At 43.8% G+C, this 23,335-nt stretch overlaps 1 protein-coding gene across 1 annotated transcript in view; it reads right to left on the reverse strand.

Moving 5' to 3' along the window:
- NXPH1 (neurexophilin 1) overlaps positions 1-15,088 on the reverse strand; it is a 182,890-nt gene extending 167,802 nt beyond the window's left edge. Inside the window, exons 1-2 of the mRNA XM_073333864.2 lie at positions 14,062-15,088; positions 13,219-13,380 (exon numbers count right to left, since the gene is read on the reverse strand). Of these exons, the coding sequence (XP_073189965.1) occupies positions 13,219-13,272 (54 nt within the window). The 5' untranslated portion in view covers positions 13,273-13,380; positions 14,062-15,088. The remainder of the gene's footprint in view (positions 1-13,218; positions 13,381-14,061) is intronic.
- Positions 15,089-23,335: the final 8,247 nt, after the last annotated feature.

The raw sequence follows: 23,335 nt of genomic DNA on the forward strand, positions 1-23,335 counted from the left end.
ATTGAAAAGTAAGATACTTCTCAAGCTAAGGACACAATTCTTCTTCTATAGAAGACAAGACAAAACTCTCACTGACTTCAACAGAACAGACTTGGGCCCTAAATCAATATGCAAGTGTCCTATGCTAGAATAAGTAAGGTTAAAAAATCTAGCCTTCTGTGTTCATCATTCAAACTCATATTTCTTGTGAAAGAAGCAAAAAATCTCTACATCAATAGTAATTAAACTTCAAATCTAAAACAGAGAAATACTACTGTATACTGACCATGAAGGATTTCCTCAGATATGCCGCAGTTTGCATCTTTTTATAATTTTCTGAAACAGTAAATGATGGTGCCCCTGATGTTGCATTGCCATATTACATAAAAGGCAACAGAATGAGATGTTTGAAAAGTCATTTTTTTATTTAATTTCAAAGAAGATGAAGATATTTAGCAGCAAATTTCTTAAGATGTTGAATCAGCAGCCAGATCAGTTCTCAGCTCATGAGTCGGAAAAAGCGTTTTACAAAAATAGAAGCTAATTACTATATATTACTCCTGAATGGAATATATTTGGGATAAGAGGCTGTATGCAACACATAATACATTATTTTAACAGGTGGCAATAAATTCAGCAAGATCTGCGGCAAGGATATTTTTCTACAACATTGTAACCTTATTAGATATATAGCAAATGTGGTGGAATTTTGTTTGGGGTGGGAGAAGAATATATTTTAACTTACCTGTAAAAGTGCAAAACACAGGTAGCATTAATTCGATATGGCCCCGATTCAGCAAAGCATTTAAGAATATGTTTAATCTTTAACATATGAATAATCCCATCTTTCTCCAAAAAGGCAGATACTTAATTTAAATATGTGTTTCAGTTCAAACACATTCTTAAGTGCTTACTGATTCAAGGCCTATATCCTCAAAAGCCTGTTATCTATAGTTGATGTTGGCTCCTGCTGTTAATATTTATTCATAGTCCTATGACCGCATGATGTCAAACCCTTCCTCTCTCCAACATGTAATCTCTGCAAAGGAGTGCAACACTATAATTTTACAATGTCATAGCTATCTATAAATTGTGGGGATGAAGATAAGTAGCATTCATACATGCCTTTAACTTACTCCAGTCACACATTTACACATTCTGTTTATAAACTCTGATTATGACAAACTGAAAGACTAAAAAGTATCATTATAATCATTATAAGTATCACTATAATCAGCCTTGAACCATCTGAAGAAGGCCTCTGTGTAAGCTCAACATCTTGTCTCTCTGACCAACAGACAATAAAATAAATATGGTATAAATAATAAATAAAATAAAATGGTCCAATAAAAGATATTACCTCACCCACTTTGTCTTGCTAATAACCTGGGACCAACTCAGCTACAACAAAACTGCATTGAACCCACCCATTAACTTCTACGGGACATCTGCTGTACTATAGTTCCCAAATGTTATTAAAGACACACTATTTGGTCCATGTTCTGATATTCTTACTCATGTTGAATAGTATCTTACATGATGGAATGGTCCTATTAGTCAGTGAAACTATTCTCAGAGTAAGCTGCTATTCAATATAAGTAAGGATATCAGAACCTGACCCCATATAAACGTTTAGAGTCTGATTCTGCTACACTTACTAACACTGACTACTGCTTTACTAAGGTCCAGATTATGAACCCCTTACACTGAAATCAATGAGACTCCTCATCTGAGTAACTACCTACCTGTGCAAAAAAGTGGTTTACAATCTATACATAGCTGAGTAGTGCCAATGAAATAAATGGAGTTACTCACACAGAGACAGACTCCTAGACCCTTACTATGACCGGTATCATACACCATGAGTAGTCCCACTGAAGTAACCAGGACTTCTTCTGGGGTAAAATGCCACTCAATGTGAGTAAATGTCTCAGAATCCCATAGTAAGGTAATATCTAGTAAGAATGGAGGTGGTAGAACTCGGCCCATGGTTTTCAAATGGCTAGGAGTTTATTGTGTTATTTACTATGCACATCTTTTTTATGTCCTATCTCTCTATTTTTTCTACATCTACATCTTAGTTCCTGTGATCTTTAAAGATCATTTAAATCAGAAGCTGTATACTTCATAAAAATATAATATTGTTATGCTTTACCTAGTAATATTTCGTATAAAACCTTCTTGATTCATTTGTGTCAACCATTCCCCAAATAAATGTTAAAAGAGAACTTTGCTGTATGAGAAAGCGTTCTGTAGCAACTATTAATGACATCAAGGATGACTCTAAATTAGTGTTAGATTATCAAACTAACACTCTGATTCAAACATCTCAAAATTTTATAGTATATTGCTATTGATTGTGCAGCAATCCTGCATATCCAGATTACATTATTCCCATTTTAAATACATGCAAACACTATTGATGAGATTGTAAATATACAAAGCAGTCCATTAACTTCATACAAGCAGTTTTATATACCTGAAGGCCTACGGCAATCACTGAAGAATTGTTTTGCTACAGTTCAATCATTAAAGACTTACAAAAAATGAATATGAAAATAAATATGTTGGCATTGTCAGACTTTGTCATAAAAAAACTTTTACTTAAAAACTTTTAAGAGCTGCATAGATGTTTAGTATAGTATGCATTCCATTTAGGCTGGAGTCTAAACAGCAACAAAAAATTTGCAATGACAAAAAGCTCTACATGATCAGCAAGAAACGAATTCTGCAGCCCTGGCACAGGCAAATCTTCCATTGACTTAAATAGGAACTTTACCTCAGCTAATACTGAAAGATTAGAACCCAGTTTTGTCCTACACACGTTGCCTTTTCATCACCCCTCTAAGTATATACACATTACTTTATTTTTAATTCTTTCCACTGATTTGCATGCAGCTCCAGGACTGATGCTAAAAACATTGTGCCAACTGCACATTCAAACTCAGAGTCAGTGGTTAACAATAGGGAGGTTGTTCCTGCAAGTTAGAAGTCAATAAATATTTTTTAACTTTCTTGAAATTGGGTCTAACATAGGTATCTATGGGTATCACTTTGCATATAAGGCATGATCCAAAGCCCTTTGGAGTCAATGGAAAGACTCCTATAACTTCAATGGGTTTTGAGTCAAGTCCATAATCCTCAGACTTTATAACTAGCAAGTTAAATAATCAGTACATTTTCTTTTGAATCAAGGAAACTGTACAACATACATAGTAAGTGCTTCCTTAATTTTCTTTGTTAGCAAGCTACATAAATATAGCTTTTAAAAGACACTCCACTTAATATGTTTTACATATCTCTCATAGATTGTAATTACAGACGCTCTAAAAGGCATTGTGGTTCCAAGAAATGATGTTACTAGATCACTGCACTCCTGGCATTATGTTGGCAGTCAGCTCTGCTGCTAAAAGGAAGACTCAAGGGATCACTTCCCAGGGAGCGGCAAAAGTTTAGAAAATATGCAAAGAAACAGTGGGCAGTCATATTTGCATTATGTGGATTTTAAAAGTTCAACAGAAAATCAGAACGCCCCTCCCCCCAAAAAGAAAATACCCCAAGCTTTTATTCTTAGAAAATCTTTGCACCGATTGAGCATGGATGAGAAAGTGAGGTTGGAGGAAAGCAAAGCACTAGAGTTTTCCATTTCATAGACGTCCGGAATACAATGTAAAACAATATATAGTTTCTCTCGTTTCAGAAATCTGTAAATATACAAAGCAGATCATCTCTCCAGGCAGACGGTCAACCAACCATCTAAGGATGGAGTGGTAGAGGAGAGGTGCCAAACCAACAAGCGCTGGCGAAGCTGGACAGGCACGTGTGCTAATTGACAGGGCATATCAACAGAAAGCCAAGCAGCTGGTAGACAAATTGCCTCACAATACGATAGAGAGGGGAAACAGCTACCGTCTGAAGAAGAAGAGACGGTAGATGGATGCAATAGGCTGAGGATGGGTGCAATGGGCTGAGCAGACGCCCTTCCCCGAGACATTTGTCTGTGTCTGGATTGTCTGCAAGACACAGGCAGTAATGAAGATGGCATTTGGTAGGTAGAACGATCTCTACGAATCAGACAATACAGTCCCCAGGACCTGGTGTAACAGTTTGATCATGCGGAATTCAATGGCTCACTTCTAAGCCGATGCGGGGCTGCCTCTGCCGCCAAATGCTTTCGCCTACTTCTAACTGGTGCAAACATCAATGCAAGAGTGACCTAAACCTTTTCCAACCCAGGCAGTTCCCGTCACAGCCCGTTACTGAAGGGGCTTGCCATCAGTCATCCAGTTACACCTTTCTTGTCAACTCTGTGTTTTATTGACAACCACCTTTCAGCTAGCAGACCCCTAGAGGACAGCTCTGTCAATAGTAAGTTGGGATTTATGCGATCAGAGGACATAGCTAATGATTATCTCTTACTTAAAGGAAGACGGCAGCTCGTGGGCGCTCCACACGATCGCTTATTTCACATGTGAGCAAACACCGAAAGTTTCCTAGTGAGCATGATCGCTGCTCTGCTCCAATCCCTAACTAGGAAACGGTTCAGAGTTCAATCAAATGGGTGGTGCTCGTAAAAAAAAAGGAAAAAAATCAAGTCTTGACTAAACAAAAGAGTGACTCTAGGTCGGTCCCCAGGAACGTGACGTGCCTTTGTTAATTAATCACAAAGTGGATTTGCTATAGTGTGGTTTTCTCAACATCAGTAATGTTCCAGGGTCCATTTCGGATACATTTAACGTGAATATCTCCGACCAAAGCTAGTGCTGCGGAAAGAGACAAGACTGAGGCGCAAATGAAAGCATTCCTAACAAGATGAGTTACTTTTCCCACAGATCTAATGATGATAAATTCAAGGTCTCCCCCCACCCTCCCCGCGCAAGTCCTCACCCTGGGCAGTTTAGCCATAGAAAACAATGAGTCTGGCTTGGCATCAGTTAAGAGAAACCCAGTCAGTAATGATAGTAAATATATCGATTTGCTTGCTAAGCCGTTTTCTTTTGTTACCCGTGAATAATCACTGCCCCCTCTGAAAGCTGGAATAATTAAAAATGTAAAGAGACATTTTAAGTGGGATTTTTTTAAGTGACTCGGACAAGGAATTCGTTCCCAGTTTTGGGGGGTCGGGTCCTTTTAGCAGTGATTTAAAAGGCAGGTGTCTCCGTTTAAGTAGCGGGGAGCCTTAAAGAGAAATGTTTTATTCAAGTGGTTTCGCATAACGTAGCATCGATCGTTAACGAGACATCAATCTCAGCTGCTCGGTCTCTTTGTTTCCGCAGCGAGGAAGAGAGAGTTGCACTCTGGAGTCAGATGGAGCGGGAGCGCTGCCCCTTGAAGCCGCCAGTGTACAGCAGCTGTCACTCCCCGCCCACACTTTGCAGCTCCGGTAGCGCGGACTGGGGCGAGAGGTGACGGCTGGTTCAGTGCCAGGGCGGTGGGGTGGGAGCGGGGAGCTGTCCAGGGTGCTGCAGAGCAGGAGGCGTCTGGCTCCCCGAACTGTGACTGGTGGTCGGGTGTTTGGGCGGTCAGAGGTGGGGGGGAAGAGGGTGTCCAGGAGCTGTCCAGGGTACTGAAAAGCAGTAGGCATCCCGTGACTCTAGTGCTGGGGTGGCTGAGAACAAGTAACCATTAGAGGTGAAGGAAGTCCTGGAGATGTTCTGAAAAGCAATAAGGATCCTGCCCCAGAAGCTCTGTGTGAGTGTGAGTGTGTGTGAGTGTGAGTGTGTGTGTGTGTGAGTGTGTGTGTGTGTGTGTGCTGGGGACGGGAGAGGGGCCATTCTCAGACTGGGTCTGTCCAGGGTACTGACAAGAAAGACAAGAGTCCACCTCCACCAGCCTTGGTCCCCGGCTGAACTCTGGGCAAGAGGGAAATCCGCGGCGACACAACACCACCAGTTATTACCAGCGGGCCGGCGCTCTGTGAAACCCCTTTCTGCTCCAAATTACCACTCCCGGTTGAAAACTAAGGCAGGACGCTTGGACTCTCCTGGAATCCAGCGACTGGCAAACGTTTTAAAAACAGCCTGCCCAGGTCACTTTTGTAAGTGTGCAAGCCATTAAGCTTGAAGCTAAAACATCTGGTCCACGCTCTCAGCCCCTACTTCTGTACTGATGTAAATAACTGCTTCGGCTCTATTCAACATCTCCAAGGGAGGGGGGATATTTTTCAAAAAAAGTCGCTTAATCTTGCATTACATAAAGTTTCCCCCCGGCTCCAATAAAGAATATGAAATTAGGAATCAAAAATAACCAGAAATGGGAAAGGGTGGGCGGTTATATCCCCCCCCCCCGCCTCTTCTATAATGCCTGCTAAGAATTTCCATTTATGCAGATTCCATTGGCCCTGATCCCTGCAGTCAGGAGTTCTTGACTGTGGTTCATAGATCAGTAGGTTGTCCTTCTCTGGCAGCCGCCCTCCCCCTTCCCCCCCCCCCCAGCTCAGTCTCTGCGAGTTGAAAACTGAAAGGATGTGGTGCGAGGGAAGAGGTATTTTGAATCCCTCTTTGAATCACAGAGAAACCCAGCAAGATGGATTGTGTGGAAGGAACTGTCTTTCTAAGCAGCACATTTTGTCATTGCAGATAAAGTATATAGAACAGAAAAGCGTCTCACAACACAAAAGAGATTTTCTGTCTCCTCCTGGGTTTAAGGAAATTCTAAATTGTCCCAAGAGGCCCTAGGGGGCCGGGGCAGAAAGGGGGAACATTGCTATTGCGAATAGTAACAAATATTATAATGCTATGGATTGTCTCCTATAAATACACTAACAATGGGGTGATCCAATACTGTTGTGTTGCAGTGGCTCAAGTTAGTCATTTTAGGTTGACCTTCGATTAGGCCCACGCGTGCTGACGGGACTTTCTAAAACTAGAATAAAATCTATTCTGTTTGTGATCCCATGTAAAATACATGGCTGTTGTCTCTGTTCCTCTTTTCAGGACTGTGGGTTGTTTTTTCCCCTCCGAAGGCAGGGCACCCGGTAGAAGTTTAAACAACAGCCAACAATCCGCAGGGTTAAACAATAAACTAGGGGGGTGGGCAGTCCTGCTGAACGGCAAGCAGTTTGCAATATATCCGCCAATATATACCATATCAATAAAAGCAGCTCTTCGAAAGCTTGCATAGTAATTGAGATTGGAGATCTTTTTTGATACAGGTTGGCATTTCCTCATATCAATCTGACAGAGCCAACTCAGGAAATTGCTGGTAATATTCATCTGGGGAGCACTTTCATTAAACGTAATTCATTCGACTTTCACAATAAAATGAGTGACATCCTTACCGGAGAACCTTTTTATCCTTGATGAAGTGCTTGCCAAGCTTTGGGTTGGCTCCCCCCCACACACACACTTTATTGTCACATTCCTTAAAGCAGAGTCGTCAACATGTCAATCTGCTGCATAAAAATGCGACAGACGTATTTACAAAGCACCCAAGAGGTGGTTTAATGCTGACTTACAAGAAGAGCAAGCTGTGAGTTAAACTATCTGATAAATCACAATCGTAACTTAACAAAAATGCAATCGGAAGGGCAGAAGCCAATCCTAGGAAAGGAAGGGTGGGTCATGGAGTCATTTTCTCAAGGCGCTGTTTATTCCGAGCAATTGATTTGCTAACCAGCTTCTCTGCAATTTCGGATTTACTGGGGAAATTGTCTTTTTATTAATTAAAATGGCGGTTTAGAGGGACAGGGAAATATTAAGGAGCTTAAAATGGATACCTCTAGTTACTGACTTGGCTAATCACACGGAGGCGGGGATATTAGGTTACATTCAGGTGCCTTTCCTAAAAGGCGAAAGCTATTCCAAACTGCTTCCCTCCGCGATTGAAAAGAGTTAGCTGTGTGCTAAGAACTATGCAAAAGGGACTTTTAAGTGCAGAGAAAACCTCCTTAAACTTCTACCTGCTGCACATGCCTCTTCACGAGTTAGGAACTTAAGCCCTGGACAGAAATCACCATTCTTCACTTACTAGGAAACCTGCCAACTGCAAGCAAGCCAGTTCCCATCGCAATCAGAGTGCAGTGTCTTCCAGGGAGGAGCTATTCTATATAAAAGACAGCATTTTAGGTATTTAAACGCCATTTGAAAACGAAAAGAGTCTAGTTCAAGATGGTGTGAACTCACTAAAAAACATTCCCAATCCTCTGCTCACCCTCCCACCCCCGTCCCCCATCAAATAAACCAAAGGCAGGAAATTGCTTATTTGAAAAAGCAATACCCAGGTGCTTTCAGCTCAAAATACCCCTTTGAAAATATTGTAGAGTGGTTATTGCGGGACAATGCTGCCTATCTTTTTTTCCTTCGCAGCCTAGAGAAATGTTTGGAAAAGTAGGACATCAGGACCGAGCTTAAAAATCATTCTGTTTTCACAGCCACATCTTCTTTCACAGCAACAATTGCTCTCATTAAACAGGCAGAAATGACCGCAAACAATGCGACACATATAGAAATCAGAGAGGTACACAAACTCTGTAGCCATTCACTTCATGTTTTCTCCCCCTCCGAAAATAACGTACACTGAGGACAATTTTAAACAGCCGATCTGCACCAGGAAAGCTACACTCGGATTATCGGAAGGCCCCCAAACTTCAGTAATGTTGGGGAATGATTTTAAAAACCCGGTGAAGCACCGAAGGACACGAGCAGTACATTTTGAAACCCATTGGCAAGCGTAATCATTCCTCAGAATAAATGGTTTCTGCGACCCTTTGTCTTGCGAAAACCAGGATCTCCTCTCTTTTTTCAGGTTTCAGAGTAGCAGCCGTGTTCGTCTGTATCCGCAAAAAGAAAAGGAGTACTTGTGGCGCCTTAGAGACTGACCCATTTATCTGAGCATGAGCTTTCGTGAGCGACAGCTCACTTCCCACGAAAGCTTGTGCTCAGATAAATTTCTTTGTCTCTCAGGTGCCACAAGTCCTCTTTTTTACAAGCGCCATCCTGATAAGAATTCCCATCAAAGGAACTATTTACCAGTGTTTTCTTCCGGCTCTGGACCAGAAAATTCTCCCCAAAGGTGGTGCCTGCTTAAGTTAATTTAAATCTTTTGCTATGTAACTTTTAATATATGGAAAACTGCAAAGGCCACCAAAAAATAGTAGAAAGCTTAATTTACAGAAAAAACAGTAGCGAGTAACTTCATTTTTAGCTTGGGAAAGGCGACAATACGCTCCCCTTTCCCAGCAACCTCCACCGCAGCGCTGCTACTGTATTTAGCACTCCACCAGCTACTCTTGGCAGATGAGAACTAGGCAGTGAATATGGGTCACTTTTAGCCAGGGAGTGAAAGAAATGCACCCTGTTCGTTTAATATAAAGCACTGGAAGTTCACAATAAAACAATCGAACTCGGATAGTCTATGCGATGTGCATTGTGAAAACAGGTATATAGAAACCTTGCGACCAACAAACACTTCGCCTTCACTGTTTGAGATTTCCAGGAAGAATGTACATCATTCAACCGCCGAATGACAAAAAGATTTTCCAGTAGGAATGGTTTAACTGCCTGCATGCAAGCCTTCCAAAAGGCTGATTGTGTGAAATTATGCTTGTCATCTTACTTTATCAAATCAATCGTGTTTCCTTTAACTGCTGCACAGGAATTAAGTTGTTATTCCATTTGGAATGTAACATTCCCGTGGATATACCTGTGCCGTGATCAGCAAACTCCAGTCGTTTGCACTCTTACAGTGGATTGCTTTAGCAATTTGTGTGGAAATGGTACGACTCATCTCTTTGGCCCATCCTTGAGAAATAAGTCCACTTAGGATCTCTTTGCCAAGAACCATCTGTTTTTCGCTACTTCTACAGCATGTTGCTTCAACCCAGTACAAAGTGTCTGACTAGACTTTTATTATTCTATTCCATCATATTGGAAGTGTACAGGAATTAAATGAGAATAAGCTTTTTATTTAGCAATTATGGTAAAGCTAAAATGCCCTTTTAATATATATCATTCAAAATTAAGAAGTGCTAAGACTACATATATGCGTGATGTTTTCTTTCTTGAGTTACATTTAGTGATAGGTCAGGGGCGATTTTGAGTTTTGATGCAGCATTATCAGTTAAGAAAACTTTAATCAGAAAATTGCAACTAGAAGCTTTCCAACGAACAATGTGAAACTGAGGCTCGCTAGTTAAAATCGTGGCTAACAGTGTAGCATTTAAATACTTCCTCTAGTGCAATGTGCCTCACATCATATCCTCCAGACTGAGGAAACAGGAAACGTGTGCCCTTAAAGACTAAATCCTAATTCCACCAAAAAGCTACTCCTTTAGGCCAAAGGAAACGCATCTACTGTGCAAATCAAATCTAACCATATCAAGCAGTTCACCTCTTTGGACAGAAAGATAGTACAAAACAGAGAGAGAAACATATGTCTGTTCAAATCTGGAGTACCCCCTTGTTTATAAATAAATATAATACTGTGAAACCGTTTTCGCAAGGAAAGTCTCCACCTGAAATTCCTAGTCATTAAGATTCATCTGTATCAGCAGTGACTTCTATAAATTTCACATAAGGCCGGATGGAATATTGGTTATATATCTCCATAAAAACAGAACTGTATTTTACAAGACTTCATTGGAAACGGCGGGTGGGGGGGGGAGAAGAGGGAGAACACTGGCTTGAGCTGAAGTCCAGGCTGGCAAATATCTATATTTGTTTAACTTGGTGCAGCCCAAGCTTGATAAGTACACTGTCATTGGGTATTGTCTGTTTTAGATGTAAGGAGACTCTTTTCCCTATACGACCCTTCCCCAAACAAACTACGTGGGAATCCGAACGTAGTTGTTTTCACATCCTAAATGGCTGGGGGCTGAACCTTTAAATCCTGGTTGTAACTGCTCTATGCAGTTGTATGCGTTTGTGTAAGGCTTATACACACGCACACGTACACACACACGGGAGAGGCATAGCACAACGTTGCATCTTGCTGGTTCCTGACACTGCATTAAAGTTTTAATCAAAACGTCCTGCTTCATTGCTACTATCAGATTGTTATTACATGAGGGCCTAATGCGAACTTTTAAAGCCCCTCATAAAACAGGTTAAATCTATAGCAAGATGTTGGAATCAATGTATAAAGACATTCATAGACATGATAGAAATAAGTATCTGGTTAGAGGGGGGGAAATCCTTTGGATTTATTTTTTCCCTGAGTGTTTTGGCAGAAGCTACAACCCGGCTGAAGAGTGTCCCCTCCCCCTAAATTGTCTTTTATTCTCTATTTTATTGTATCATATTTTTGCATTGTTTTGAGGGAGATTGGAAAAGTGTGTCCTTCCCTCTGTAATGCCAAGCCCTGCGAAAAAAAGAAGGCATTCAGGTAATGAAGTCTGTAACTAAACGGTAATTGAATCAGCATAATTTGCACACTGAATGGTTTTCAAATGCTCCCAGTTTACAATTAAAGGAGAATTAATGCGCTTGTGTTCAGTCTGCGGCGCGTTAGAATAAATCCAGCACTGTTGTTGTAATGAGTGCAAAACAGTTTAACTACCAGCCAACACATTCAAAATGTAGCACAACGGATCGATCTCGCGCCTGGGTTTGATAGATTATTTGCCATATGCTATAAAATTCACGCAAAGTAGCAACGTTTGCTGCAGATGTGCCGCCGACCTGTGACGCGAGGGGCCTGAATCGTGTCGGGAGTGTGTGTGTGTTCGAGTCCTGCCGCGGGTTAGCTGAGCGGTACCCGAGCATCCCTCTCGTCTGCTATGGTTGTCGTGTCTACGTTTTACATCATATTCCGCCTCATCCATTTCCCGTTTCTAAGCTTCCAGACCTGCCTCCTTCTACACCCCGCTGTCTGCTTCGTCCTGCGGAGGAAGGAGACCAGCTGGGGTGGTTTCACTTTTCTCAGCTATGCCTCTTGACTTGCTGCTGTTCATTTGGGGAGGGTGTACGGGCAGGCGCCACACAGACGTGTGCCCCCTCATCTGTGCCCCGGTGCTGACCTGCTCGCCCCCAACGTGTCCCGGGCTGGGCTGAGGCTGACGCGCAGCGCCCTCCGGCGGACACATGCTGCAAGTGTAGGAAGCAGCGCACAGAAAAGCAGCCCGGAACCCTTGCATTGAACCTGTGACCGGTTAAAGACACCTCTCGTCCAATCTGAACATTAAGTGTGCAGCTATGAAAATACACTTACGTGGTTGCAGCTCTTCCTTATTTTCACCCAGCCTGAGCCTAGAAGCAGCTTCAACTGCTTTTCCGACCCGAGAACGGATCCCCAGAGCTTGATTTGCCTGCTATGCACCATAGGAAAGAAAGGATGCGAACTGAAGACATGCCGTCTACCCTGCTTTGTTCTTTGTGATTATATAGGGACTAAAGTGTGCGTTAAAGGCGATAACACTCCTGCTTACTTGTGTTCCCCTGGTAATCTTCAAGGGGATTTGCTACGGAAGTCAATGACAATTCATACAGAAAACACTAGCTGCGCTTGTCAGTGAGCGTTTACACGACGGTACTGTATTCAATGGCCAAAGGAATGTCTTCTGTTGTGGCTCGGTGACAGTGATCCCCACCCGGAAGGGGTTCTAGCAGCAGTAACAAGTAGTAAAGAAGAACCTGCCTACCGTACAGAATGAGCGAGGAAGACACGCTGAGAGGGTATTTCAAAGCACACCCTTCAGAGAAGAGGCACGGGGGAAACGTGCCCCGGAAAATGTGCATTCGGCATAGAAAGCCTGCGCTTTTATTACCTTCCTGGGTGTGGGGAAAGGATGTTTTTTAGAGCCGTTACCTATTTGGGGCGTGTTCTGGGGCGATGATTCCCCGCCTGCTTTATACACTTCCCGAGTATCCTGCAGCGCATACACTTGTCCTCTGAACGAATCGGCAGCTCTGGAAGCTACACTTCAATCCGGAGAGAAAGTTACAGACCCCTACTCCCTCCTTCCCCCCCCCCCCCAAACCACCGGGGGAAAGCTGTCAAAGCGAGGCGGCGCAGATGTTCCCCCTCCTGGTTAGTGTCACAAGCCCCCCCGCCAGCAGAAAGTCGCCGGCAGGTGCAGCTGCAGCCCCAGCACAAAGCCTACAGGCTTTACACTCACACACGCAGGGAAAGTAAAGCAGAAATAGCCCCGGAACCTGACCACGCGGTTGGAACCGAGAGCTCCCGCCCGAGATCCGAGTGGGGTGATGAGTTTTGGTTGGTTGGTTTTGTCTGTGATGCCCGATTCCCTCTCCCCCTCCGCCCCCCCCCCCCCCCCAAGATAAGAGGACCTCTGAAACTTACCAGGTAGAGAGTAGGCTGCAGCAGAAGCACCGCGTACCAATACACAGCCTGCATCCTCCCGGCTCAAACTTCCGCGGCTTTCCCTTCGTTTGCTCTTTGTTCCTTCGAGACCATAGATCCACCTGACATCCACTTTACAGAACAAGCAGAGCTCTCACCAGCCTAGACAAAAATGAAATTATAGACCCCATGACCACAAGACAAGGTTAGACTTCGAGGCAAGGGGGGGAAGAGAGGAAGAGGGGGCGGGAGAAGCAGGAGGGAGAGGCGGAGGGGTGGGGGACAAATAACGATTAAAATCGAGTTAATCCAGCGTCAGAGCCAAGTGATCGCATGGTCCGGGGTTGGCTGGCGCGCTGCTGGGGCTGGCGCTCCTGGGAGCGGAGCCCTTTGGCGAGGGAGGTGGCTGGGCAGGAGTCTTTGGTGCCACTGGCTGCCAGACCTGCCCGGCTGTCTTATATCAGGAGGATCCGGGCTCCAGCCGGCTGCTAGTTCACCGCCACTGCCACGCAGCAGCAGGCTGGAGAAGGGAGGGAAAGGGGGGGGCAGGAGCTCCCGGGATTGGGGACCTAGGAGGCGCCTAGACGCTTACGATCAGGGCAACGCGATTCGCCTCCCGACCGGGCTCTGTTCAAGCCAAACACGCGCCCACCCGCCCACTTTAAAGAAAGCAGCTGCCTTGACTCTGCCCCTGCTCACTCGTGCCTGGCTTTGCCCCGAGCCGAGCGTGCCGCAGGTCGCCCGAAGACATGTGGCTAAGCGGATGTCCCCCTCCCCAGCTAGCCCCCCGGAGGACCGCATCCTGGGGCAAGCCGGGGCCCCGGCGCTGCTCTCCATACGTACTGCCTGTAGGGTCCGACCGCAGCCAGGGCGCGCCAGGAATGCTCCATGTAAACCTACAGGGGCTGGCAGCCTCCTAGGAACCGGGGCTCCCCTTCGCGTCGCCTCTCCATGTCACGCTCGTCGATGTCCCGTGGAAGCAGGTGCCGCCGTGAATCCAGCGTGCGGGAAGGGAGACGCCGCTGGCTGGGACCCGACTCGATCCACGTCGCAGGAAACTTACAAGGGGGAGAAGCGAGAGGCTGCCGGGACCGCCAGCTCCCGTCTGGCAGCCAGGCGCCGCGGCCGCCGCGCTGCGAAGCCTTCCCGGCTGATTGTCTCGGTTACACGGGACTTGTTGGCTGGAGCTCGGGGGGGGGGGGTCGGGGGGGGGGCACGAGGCTGTTTCACTCCTGATCAAACCTAGCTGTAAAGACCTTGGCCGATCGCGTCTTTAAAATAAAGCGTCTGAGCCGCGGACTGTCCGAGAGTCCCTGCTGGGGGGAGAGAAAGGCGAGTTTAGCAGCATCCCATCAGTCCCTCCAAAGCGGGCGGCGAATCAGAGCCCGCCCAAGGCGCTGTGCCTGGCCCTGCCCTGCCACCAGGGGGCTCTCCCGGGCTCCTCGGTCCCGGCCAGGACACGCCGCTGCCTGCCGGCCCTTTTCACGGCATTAGCACCGGGAGGCTGTTTCCCCTTCAGTAGCAATTAACATCCCACGCCAATAAAGAATTGTTCAGCCGCTGGCTTCCCCCCACCCCGACAGACAGACAGACAGACACACACACACACACAACCCCCCTTGAATGGTACGATTCTTTCTGTGGATCGTTTCCGGCTGACGAATTCCAGCGAGCCGGGGCGTGGGGTGACCGCAGACAGGCGGCGTGGACAGGCTAAGCCAGGCGAAGAGGTGGGTTACAGGTGCTGGGGGAGCCGCCTACCAGCCTCGTGGATTTAATGGAGGGTTTCCTCGTTAGGGGGCGCCGGGAGCAGCCCCGGGCGCTGCAGCCCCTCTGGGCTGAGCTGGGAAGCCTGGCTCCCCGCTACCCACCGCGGTGCTGCTCACTGGCGTGACTTAGGAGCGAGGTCTGATCGCCCTTGTCTGCCTTCTTCTGTACAGCGATCGTCCCACGGGGCTTTGTCTTGGAACAAAAAAACGGGGTGGGGGCTATTTAAAAATGTCACCCGGTCCTCTGAAATGCGGGGAGGGGCATTGTTTTCTCCGGAGAACCCTAGCCAAGCCCTCGGCCTTCTCCGGGTGTGTTGCCAAAGGTCGCGTGCCGAAGCTCTTGATTTAGCGTTTGACAAAAGGGAAACCAAGAGCCAACCTGTCTGCATGGTCGGCTGGAAAAGCCATGGCTCCAGCTGTCCTGCCAGATACCTGCTGCTCCCCACCCCAGCACGTCCCGCTGATTAATACCGCAACCCGACGGCTCCATTCTGATCTGCAAAGTGTTGTGTAAACTCGGGGTGGGGGGGCTGCGTTTGGAACATGGCCATAAAAAGGTGATTTGTGATCAGTGCTTTGAGATGAACGCTGCCAGTAAGACACAATGTCCTTTCCTCAGGATACCCACAGGTTGGACGCCTCAAGGCGTCTGAGATCCCTGTTCCAGCCTCATCTGCCCCCGTGTATGTAGGGTTCTCTGGTTATCGAGGATGAAGCTTGCAGCCTGGAGGAAATCACCCCAATATTCTGCCACTTCAGAAACCGTTCCCATCACAGGGTAGCCCAGGCCTGGCTTGGGTTTCTGGTCTAGAGGCTACGGTAATATACATGAATAATGATGAAGAGATTCATTGGATTAGCTAGCTCCCTGGCCACCTTCCCCAACAGGGATGAAACTGTAGGAGGGAAAGAGTCCCAGGTGATCAATAGCCCCATCATCTTCCTACCCCAAAGCAAACAAACCTGCTGCCCCTTTGGCCACTGTCAATAGCCATTGTGCGGCCTTCTACTGCAGGAGCTTTATCCCACACAGCCAGCCTCTAACCACTTACTGTTATAAGAACACATCCTATAACCCCCGCCCTTGCCTTGGGCCAGATTCCACCGCTCTCCCAGTGCTAGCAGGAGCATGACTACTGAGCAGTAAGCTTATGCCCAAATAAATGTGTTGGTCTCTAAAGTGCCACAAGGACTCCTCTTTTTTTCTTCTTCTTCTTTTTATTTTTTCTGATACAGACTAACACGGCCACCACTGAAACCTGACCCTGAGTTGAGTAGTAACTGACCCTGCAAATAAATCCCCCTGCTTTCAATGGGGCTACTCACAGAGTAAAATATTACTCATTGTGACCAAGGGGGCAGAATCTAGCCCTCTGTCTCTCATTTACAGGTCTAGGGGCTCAATAAGAGGGAGAACAGACTTGTAGAGAAGGCAGGAAAGATCCATAGGATCCTTTCAGTTTGGCCAAGTGTTTGGCCACAAATTCTGATGTCAGATAGCTGTGAGCTGTGGAAGAGGATTCTGGGCATTGATATGTCCAGAGATCGCATGTACTAAGACTTACTGTCAAAGGATCTGTTCCCATATCTTAAGTAAATGGGAGATCAGGGAGCTCAGCATCTCCCTGGATCAGACCCCAGGAAAGGGGTTATGAGCCTTAGTGACCGTGTCTGTGCTCTTTGAGCATCTGCCCAGCACTAACGGACATGCCACGTTCTGTCCAGCGTGCTTGGGCACCAAGGAAATCTGAAAGGGGTTCCTAGGAGGACGACTCTTCTTTATGTGTGTTAAATCAGGCACATTAAGAGGATATTACACTGGAGGGCCCAATCCCACAGTCCTAATCCAGGTAAAAGCCCAAGGGTGACATTCTGGTCCCACTGCAATCAATGGCAAAACTCCTATTGACTTCAACAGGGCCAGGATGTCACCCTGAGTGAATTAAATGAAAGTCTTGCCTGAATAAGAAGGGCAGGATCTGGCCCTGAATGCGCTTTTCCACTTCCTGGCTACTCCTGGGTAGTTGTCTAATCACAGGGACAAGAGAGAGGTTTTGGCTGTATATACTTTTGAAAGAAATGGCTTCTCTTCTACACATGCTGAGCCTGATCCAGAGCACACTGAAGTCAATAGAAAGACTCTCCTCAATCCACTTTGGATCAGGTGCTGTTCCTCCAAACCAGCTTCCAGTGAAGTCAATGGCAATTTTGGCATTGACTTCAGTTGGAGTAGAATTGGGCTTTACTTCAGAAAGGCTGTTTCTATTGTCACTTATCTATATTGTTGGCAGAGAGAGGTTGATGGAAGGAAAACAGCATGCTAAAGAAGCAAGTAGGAAGCTGGCTGTGATTGATTTAAAAAAACAAAATGTTCCAAAGGATTCCTGTTATATGCACACGTGACATTTTTCATATGAAATGTGATGCTATTGAATATCTGACATTAACTACAAGTGACTTTTTACAAAATAATTTGACTTTTATGTGAGTCTATATAATATCAGTACCGTAGCCTGGGTGGAGTATTGGATTTTTTCAAAAGAGCATTTTAATTGCAGCCATTTGTATGCTGTTTAATAAAATGGTCCTTAGCAGAACAGTTTGAGGAAAAGGACAGTCTCTCAGTCACTGAGTTTTTCCCATTAAAAATCCCAATTTAAGAGTTTATAAGGGTGGATATTACAAAAATAGTTTTAGAAGACTCAAATGGATCAAAAAAAATGCTAAAACAATGGCAAGTGATTAGTCCATATAGTCATGTAGTTCAGTTACTTTTGGAATTAGAAGAAAATCACAACAATAATTTAATAACTATCAAGGTATTGTCCTAAACATACCTGCTGGCTGTGCAAACTATATTTCATGTGCATAAGTGTGTAAGAAATGTATATACTAAGTAGATCTCAGTTCCTCATGACAAAACTCACACAAACGATGAATGATTATTTTCTTCTGTCAAACAGCATTTCAAAAATAAAAATAAAGGAAACACCTATGAACCAGAAAAGAAATAGAGGAGGGCCAGAGGTCACAGTCTGAGGCCAGATTCTGAGCTTGTGTAAATGGACATATCTCCACTGGCATCAATGGAGCTTACAGAGATTTACACAGAAGAGGATCTGGCCCCGATCTAAATTTTCCCCAAAGTTCAGCTTATTTAGGATCCAGAGTTACACTTAGTGCCCATGGGTGAAATCCTGCTCTTATTAAAGTCAATGGAAGTTTTGCTCCATCTCTTTAAGAGCTATATTAGTATATCAAGGTGGCTGTCTTGAAATGAAAAACCAAAACAGTCTTTATCTTTCTATCAGTTTGCATGCTGAACTACTGAAGAATACAATTGGTGTTGTGTATGCACAACAAAGACAGATTGTGGCCTCCCGTTAGCTTCATTGCCTCTGTGTGTTTGCACTACAGAGTATATGGGGACAAATCCTGTTCACATCACTCATGTGAATAGTCCCATTGCAACGAACTCTGAATGTCCATGCTTTGGTCCATTTAAAACAGACCCCTTTCACATATTTAATAGATTTTTTTTGTTGTTGTTCCATGGAACTGTGTGTATTTTCACCAAGTTTTTATAATTATTGTACAAACTGAGTTCCTTGTCTTCATTCTTTGTTTACATTTTATTTATATAATCTTGCAAGGTCAGGATTTGATTTTATTGCAGTAATCGTATTTCTTTTCATAAAAAATGGTTGTGAGGGGTTTTTTTATTCCATTGACCTATAAGTGATTACAGCCAGAGACACCATTCAAGTGACACTTTGCTACATTCTATATAAAAAATAGAGACATTTTAACCCCTTCCACAGAGAAGACTTGAATTCCTGAGATACGTTTTTATAATTTCCCCTTCTGCTTCAGGACCTGATCCAGTTCCTACTGAATTCAATAGGAGGCATGCCCTCAGTGGGAGCTGAGGCTGGCTCTCAATAGCTTGTGAATGGAGTAGATTGTAGTGTACAAAGGTGCACCAGAGTCTCATAGCAGTTATGCTAGTGTAAATTTGGTATGATTCTATGGACTTCAGTGGAGTTATTCCAGATTTGCACTTGTGTATATGATCAGAATCTTGAGCAGTGAGCTTGAGTTCAGTGGAATGCAATTTATATATTTATATGTGTATACTTCTTTACAACAAGGATTATGCTCAGCAGTTGCTTAATAACAAGACCATTGAATTCAAGGAGAGAAAATAATTGTCAAGATCATGAATAAAAATAAGTAAAAGAGCTTTTTAATCTTCTTGACATGGGAGGCCTTTTTTTCTAAACTGTAATCTGTGTAATAAATCTTAGTATTTACATTTCACAGATATTTCATTTATTAGATCTTTGAAGTGTTATACTGTGGCTATCTGAAAGATACAATAGTGTTAATTACACCCACAAGAAAACCAGGAAACACCATAAAGAAAAGTAATGGGAAGGAAGTGTGTAGTGAGCATAGTCTGTCCAGAAAATACAAAGACTTGAGTGATTTTCCTAAAGACACAATAAGATTTCAACAACAAACAAAGAAAAAAAGTCTGTCTAAGTGAACCTCTTATTTAATATCCAGGTACTGGGATCCTTCAGGATGGTTACGCTAGAGATTATTAAGTGATAACTCCCCAGAGACCAAATGTGTTGAAGACAGAAAACTTGGTAACAAAAGTTCTGTTTAAAGTATGTGTGCAAAAACCACAACCTGAATAGCACCAGTTAGGAAGCTGTAAGGGCGTTAAATTGCACTACAGAAGGAATTAAAGTAGGGGAGAGTCAACAGGTCCAGCTGTCTCTGGGGTTTCATGTGACTGCACAGGGAGAGTAGAAAGGTTGAGAAGCCATCCCTTGTGGCCCTTGCATGCCCCATACAATGGCTAAGGAAAATCACAGTCCCTGAACTTGGGGGAGGGCAAGAACTATTCCTCCCATGTACTACATGGAGTGCACATTGCCTCATAATGGTTGGGGGGCGGTGCTGTGTTGCACTATATCAATCCATGGAGTAGGCCAGGCATGCCCCATTGAGAAGGCTGCTCCATAGAGAGCAACTGAGCAGTGGAGAGCTGGGGAACAGATTGTATCCCTCTGAGGCAAAATCCCTCCCTGAGGTTAGGGTGGCACAGCTCTGGCCCGTACTTGCTGGGGATAGTGCCTAAGTAGTACAGTATAGCCCATAATGTCAGATTCTTCCCCAAGAATGTGGTCAAGGGCCATCCATTCATACCACATGGAAGAATAAGCTTCCTATCCCAATATTACTATAATTGGGGAGAACTCTCATAGTGTCTTTCTTTCTGTCATTCTTTCTTATTACTTTTCACGGGAATTCCTCATGCTCAGGAATAGCGCTGGGCTTACAAACCTGGGGACAGAAGTTGCCTGTTTATCTACAAAACAGGCACAGCAAAGGCAAAGCTGGGCAAGTTTCCACTTTTTGCCCCATCAGTGTTATTTAGCTCTGTTCTGAAACAACCATCTTGAGAGGTGAGAGGACAGATCATTCTTCAAGCCCATCCCGTCTTTGGCTTTTTGGCCATCCACATGAGAGCAAGACTGAAAACTAGTGCTGGTTTTTGTCATGTGATCCCTTTCTCACTGGGAATTGAACAGAGGCCACACATTCTGTGTAGAGCAACAAACAGCCTCAGTTCCTATGTTTAATGATACAACTGTTAACATATGCAAAGGAACTGTTTTGTGCCAGCTACTAAGTTAATATTCGGATCTGTAAATGAATAGAATTGCTCCAGTAGCCATGTAAGTTATTTTTTTCTTAGGGGAGCCTCTAATAAAGGAACAAAGATATTTTAGGGAACAGACTAAGTGCATGGTTCATCTGTCAATCTCCTTCATGTTTAGTACAATCACTGGTGTGTACAGGTAAGGGGAAATGGCCCTTATACTAAATAGCATGAGAACTCAGACTCCATGGTTTTTTTAATTGTTTTACTGTAAGATGAGTTGGTGAACTAAGCTCCACCTACTGCATCCTGATTTTGCTGCTAACTCAACAGACAGCACACGATGTACGGCACTTGAGTGATGAGTTATTTCATTGAACTATTTCTTTTGTAATCATGAAATGACTTGACATAGTTTTTCATTACAATACAAACCGTGTGTGGAATAGTAACTTCCGAGTTCAAAATACTTTTGAAGTCTGATGGCATTGTGTGCCCCATACAATTTGGGGCCAGCTCCCGTTCCCATTGAAGTCAATAAGAGTTTTGGCATTACCTTCAACTGAAGCAAGACTGAGGTCCTTATCCAATAGTTTTTGCCATGACATGCATTGTTCCAGTTAGGCAGTCTTTTTTTCTAAGGCCCCAATCCTGCAAGCGACTCCACACGGGCAAACCTTACACTGGCATAGGGTTATACTATACTATGTTCTTTTTCAGTCTGCCTTTGAAGTTACATTTATATTTTCTATTTGTTTATGTACAGCATGTTCTTTTTATGGCAAATTACCATAAGCAAAAATATAATTGCATTGGACACTTCAATTATACATGCTGCATATATTAATATGTGCAATGGACTAGATCCCTGGCTGGTGTAAATTGGCATAGCTTCACTGAAGTTGATGGAGTTATGCAAGTTTACCCCAAGAGAGAATCTGGAGCAATATATTTAGTATTCTTGAGATGTAATAGAAATATTAGACTGTGGTTAGGGGCCACGCCTTATGTAGATGGAGAAAGTTGCCAAATTTCATATGTTGTAAGAAGATAAATAATGAATTTCTTGTGTAAATTATTTTCAAAGATGAAGAACAAAAGTGAAATATCAGAATGACCATTGGGATTGATCTGTGTGTTGTGAAAACTTTTTAGAGCCCAGGTGAATCCCGGAAGACCCCTTAACCAAATGCAGACTAAAGCTTTTGTATTTAGAGTGATTTAAGGGTGGGGAAACACCTATGTGAAAGAAAGCTTCAATCAGTGTAGCAAATAAATTATTGAGGAAATAAATGTATCTTCTCGTGTGCAGTCATCACTGAGGTATGGACATGTGGCACAAAAAGAGACAGCTGTAGGATCAACACTGTTAGCAAATACATGTTTTGAAAACAAAGGAATGTCGATTTGTTTGATTACTTTGCTGTACACTTGTAATGGCTGTGCTATGTACTGCCTCATCACCATTTCCCTCTTGACAAAACTTTACTAAAAATTCTTAGGAAGTGAAGCCAAAATCAGAAGAAAGAGAAATGACCAATTTTTGTGGTTTATATCATTTAATGTAAAAATTTATGGTTTCCTTGACTTTGACAATGATGTGATTTACAAGGGGATTTAATTACAGTGCATTGGTACAATCCTCCAGTGCCACCTTGTGTTTTCATATAATACTGCAATATACATCCTACGTTAAACCGACATTTCCCAAGCATAAACTGACAATTATGCACACAGCTATTCATAAATTTAAAATAACAGGCAAAGAGCTAGAACAATGTTTAAAATGAGACTAGATATTCTACTTTTCTCACATTTTGCATTTAACAGTGTTCTGTCAGCGATACAGCAAAACGGTCTTTTTTCACTCTGACAGGATTGTAAACACTGAACATAAGAACATAAGAATGGCCCTACTGGGTCAGACCAAGGGTCCATCTAGCCCAGTATCCTGTCTTCTGGGCCAGTGGCCAGTGCCTGGTGCCCAGAGGGAATGAACAGAATAGGTAATCATCAAGAGATCCATCCCCTGTCACTCATTCCCAGCTTCTGGCAAACAGAGGCTAGCGACGCCATTCCTGCCCATCCTGGCTAATAGACATTGATGGACCTATCCTCCATGAATTTATCTAGTTCTTTTTTGAACCCTGTTATGGTCTTGGCCTTCACAACATCCTCTGGCAAGGAGTTCCACAGGTTGACTGCCTTGTATGAAGAAATACTTCCTTTTATTTGTTTTAAACCTGCTGCCTATTAATTTCATTTGGTGACCACTAGTTCTTGTGTTATGAGAAGTAGTAAACAACACTTCCTTATCTACTGTCTTTACACCAGTTATGATTTTATAGACCTTAATCATATCTCCCCTTAGCCGTCTCTTTTCCAACCTGTACCTAAGGCTAATTTTTATGTGGTAACCATGATCTCAAGCCTAGTGAAGTCAATGGAAAGACTCCCCCTGATTTCAATGGGATTTGGATCAGACCCTTATAGAATAGTTTTAGCATTGTTACAAAAGCGTGCTATGTAATTATACAGTAGGGCTATAATTTTTGCTTAAAACATGGAATCTCAATTTGCCAATTTAACAACATTCATCACTATGTAAATCCATGGAGGACCTATATTTAATGTCAATATGATGCTGATTTCCAAATAAAATTGGAGTCAC

The sequence above is a fragment of the Lepidochelys kempii genome, chromosome 2 (assembly GCF_965140285.1).
Source record: "Lepidochelys kempii isolate rLepKem1 chromosome 2, rLepKem1.hap1, whole genome shotgun sequence".
Lineage (NCBI taxonomy): Eukaryota > Metazoa > Chordata > Testudines > Cheloniidae > Lepidochelys > Lepidochelys kempii.